The sequence below is a fragment of the Octopus bimaculoides genome, chromosome 28 (assembly GCF_001194135.2).
Source record: "Octopus bimaculoides isolate UCB-OBI-ISO-001 chromosome 28, ASM119413v2, whole genome shotgun sequence".
Taxonomy (NCBI): domain Eukaryota; kingdom Metazoa; phylum Mollusca; class Cephalopoda; order Octopoda; family Octopodidae; genus Octopus; species Octopus bimaculoides.
In genome coordinates, this window is record NC_069008.1 from 5695575 (window position 1) to 5698722 (window position 3148).

Sequence of the window (3148 nt, forward strand, 5' to 3'; positions counted from 1 at the left end):
GGATATGGCTTCTCTCCTGTATGAATACGTTTGTGTGTAGTCAAGATATTACTTTGAGAGAATGATCTACCACAGATGTCACATGAATATGGCCTCTCTTCTGTATGAATACGTTTGTGATTAGTTAGGGTACTACTTAAAGAGAAAGATTTGTTACAGATATTGCAGTGATATGGCTTCTCTCCTGTATGAATACGTTTGTGAGAAGTCAAAGCACTGTGCCACGAGAATGATTTACCACAAATATTACAGGAATATGGTGTCTCTCCGGTATGAATACGTTTGTGAGAAGTTAAAGCACTACTTTGAGAGAATAATTTACCACAGATGTCACAGTGAAATGGCTTCTCTCCTGTATGAACACGTTTGTGAGAATTTAAAGCACTTCGGCTAGAGAATGATGTACTACAGACACAACAATGATATGGCTTCTCTCCTGTATGAATACGTTTGTGTGTCGTCAAGATGGATTTTTCAGAGAATGATTTACCACATATGTCACAGTGAAATGGTTTCTCTCCTGTATGGATACGTTTGTGTGCAGTCAAATTATATTTTTGAGAGAATGATTTTCCACAGATGTCACAGTGAAAAGGCTTCTCCCCTGTATGAATTCGTTTGTGCTTAGTTAACGTACTGGCTGAAAAGAATGATTTACCACAGACACCACAATGAAATGGCTTCTCTCCTGAATGGATATGTCTGTGACTAATTAAGTGAGTACTTGTACAAAATGATTTACCACAGATGTCACAGTGAAATGGCTTCTCCCCTGTGTGAATACGTCTGTGCCTATTCAAGCTCCTCTTATGAGAGAAAGACTTTTTACAGACATCACAGTCATGTGACAATTTTTGACTTCCTTTCCATTCCTTTAGCTTCTCACTCTTTTCCATTATTTTTCTTCAAAAATCACAATATATATACGTTTTTTTCCTTGTCTTTGGTTCTATAGTGTTTCGTTTACAAATATTTTGACTGCTGTATTTCTGTCCAGTGTTACTTTCGTCTGAATACTCTTTAGTAAATTCATCCAAGTTTAATTTGCAACCAGACTCATCTTGTAGACACTCCAGCCGGTGATGTCCAGAAAGTTTGCTAATAACACATTTCAGAGTAAATATATCGTAGGAATTCTACCATAGACTTATAGAATCAATCTTCTATATCTGTTCTGTAGAATATTTTCATTTTGGTCTTTAAAAGATGATAAATAATGAGAATGTATCTTCAGTTATTCCAATGTCATCTGATATTCTGAAATAATAAAGAAACAACAGTGTAAGATATAGAGGCTACTTAGAAAATACAGATTCAACATTTCCATAGAGATAAACATTTAACTGAACAACAGAACTTCTTGATTTATTACAATTTATATCAGCACCGAAACAGAGTATGGTGTGAACCTATGATTTTACCAACCTAGCAACATGAGTTTTATAGAGAAAACAAAATTTCCATTCAAAAGGCAATTATAGAGGACTTCTGTTCGAGTCTGTTTTAAGTCGTAGTGGAAACCCGACCTATGTAATATATAGGTATATGACTATTGTATAAATTTTATAATTGAAAAATTTATTCTATTTTGTACATGCAGGGGCAATAAAATGGGCTCCCGAGGGTTTTCCCACCCCTGATCTAAAAAATTCTTCACCATCTTTTACTTGTTTCAGTCATTTGACTGTGGCCATGCTGGAGCAGGACTTATTCATTGTAAGCCCAGTATTTATTCTATCGGTCTCTTTTGCCGAACCGCTAAGTTACGGGAACGTAAACACACCAGCATCGGTTGTCAACCGATGTTGTGGGGACAAACACAGATACACAAACATATACACACACACACATATATATACACATATACGACGGGCTTCTTTCAGTTTCCGTCTACCAAATCCACTCTCAAGGCTTAGGTCGGCCCGAGGCTATAGTAGAAGACACTTGCCCAAGGTGCCACGCAATGGGACTGAACCCGGAACCATGTGGTTGGTAAGCAAGCTACTTACCACACAGCCACTCCTGCGCCTTTATGTATGTAACTAGTTAACTAACTACTTACAGAGACTTAATAATTTCTTCTCTTTAACACCATAAAATTAGAGAAAAGTCATCGAAAATAGTCATTACTCATTTTAAACATCATTTTCGACAATGGATGGAGGGAAATTTTATTTGCAATTCAACAGAAGAAATAATATTGATCATTAAACACCAATCATCCAGATATTTTATTAGCAACTTCGATTACAAATGGGTTGAAAATTGAGGGAAAATTTCTTGAAAATAAAAAGGATCTGCCACCTGACTATGTTTCGGACTGCAACTTCAACGATTATGAATGACCAATTCTTCATCTTAGAAATTAGAAATTACTCATTTTGCCCCGATTACTAATTTTCTTCCCTTGCCTTTATTAGGGAAACAATCAAGCATTCGATAAATTATAAAGCATTGGTTTCTCAACAATTCTGTGGTTGGAGTGTATTTGAGGATATTCGTCCAACTAAAAAACACACAACAAACAAACGTGGAAACGATGGAGAGAGTAGAAGGTTGCTTCCATAGCTAGAAATAGCAGCCAAATGTCGAAGAAAACAAACGACATCTGAGACACGAAGTATTGAAAGATTAAATGCTTTCATTGTTTAATACTTACGGAAATGTTTTTATAAAGGATAGTGTTGTTAGAAGTGTGTCAGGTGGTGGAGAAATCTATTATTAATGTATTTAGGAGTGAATTAAGAGAAATTCTGGCACCAGAGACGTTTATCAATATATAATGAATGGAGCCGGACGTACGATTAGTGCGCATGCGTACGAAATATTGGTTTCAAATTTTGTCACGGTCGACTTTGCCTTTCACCCCTTCGTGGCTGATAAATTAAGTACCAGTTGTGTACTGAGGTCAATCTAATTAACTGGTTCCCTCCCCTAAAATTTCAGGCCTTGAGTAGAAAAGAATATTTATAAACAACAGGAGTTATGTTTCCAGTAATTTTCTTTTATGTAAATGAATCTTATTTAGCTGTTATTTTTAGCATGAAAGTTTTCCGGTAATTTTCTGTCATGTAAATAAATGTTTATGTTACTTTGAACGAGAAAGAAAACAGTTAGCTTTACATCACTGAGTGAGATGTTGGCAAAT

The 3148-nt window shown here is 35.8% G+C and overlaps 1 protein-coding gene across 1 annotated transcript in view; it reads right to left on the reverse strand.

Moving 5' to 3' along the window:
* The window catches only part of LOC106880991 (zinc finger protein 91), a 12943-nt gene that overhangs the window by 2243 nt on the left and 7552 nt on the right, over nt 1–3148 (reverse strand). The window contains exon 4 of the mRNA XM_052977744.1: nt 3–903. Within this exon, the coding sequence (XP_052833704.1) occupies nt 3–903 (901 nt within the window). The remainder of the gene's footprint in view (nt 1–2; nt 904–3148) is intronic.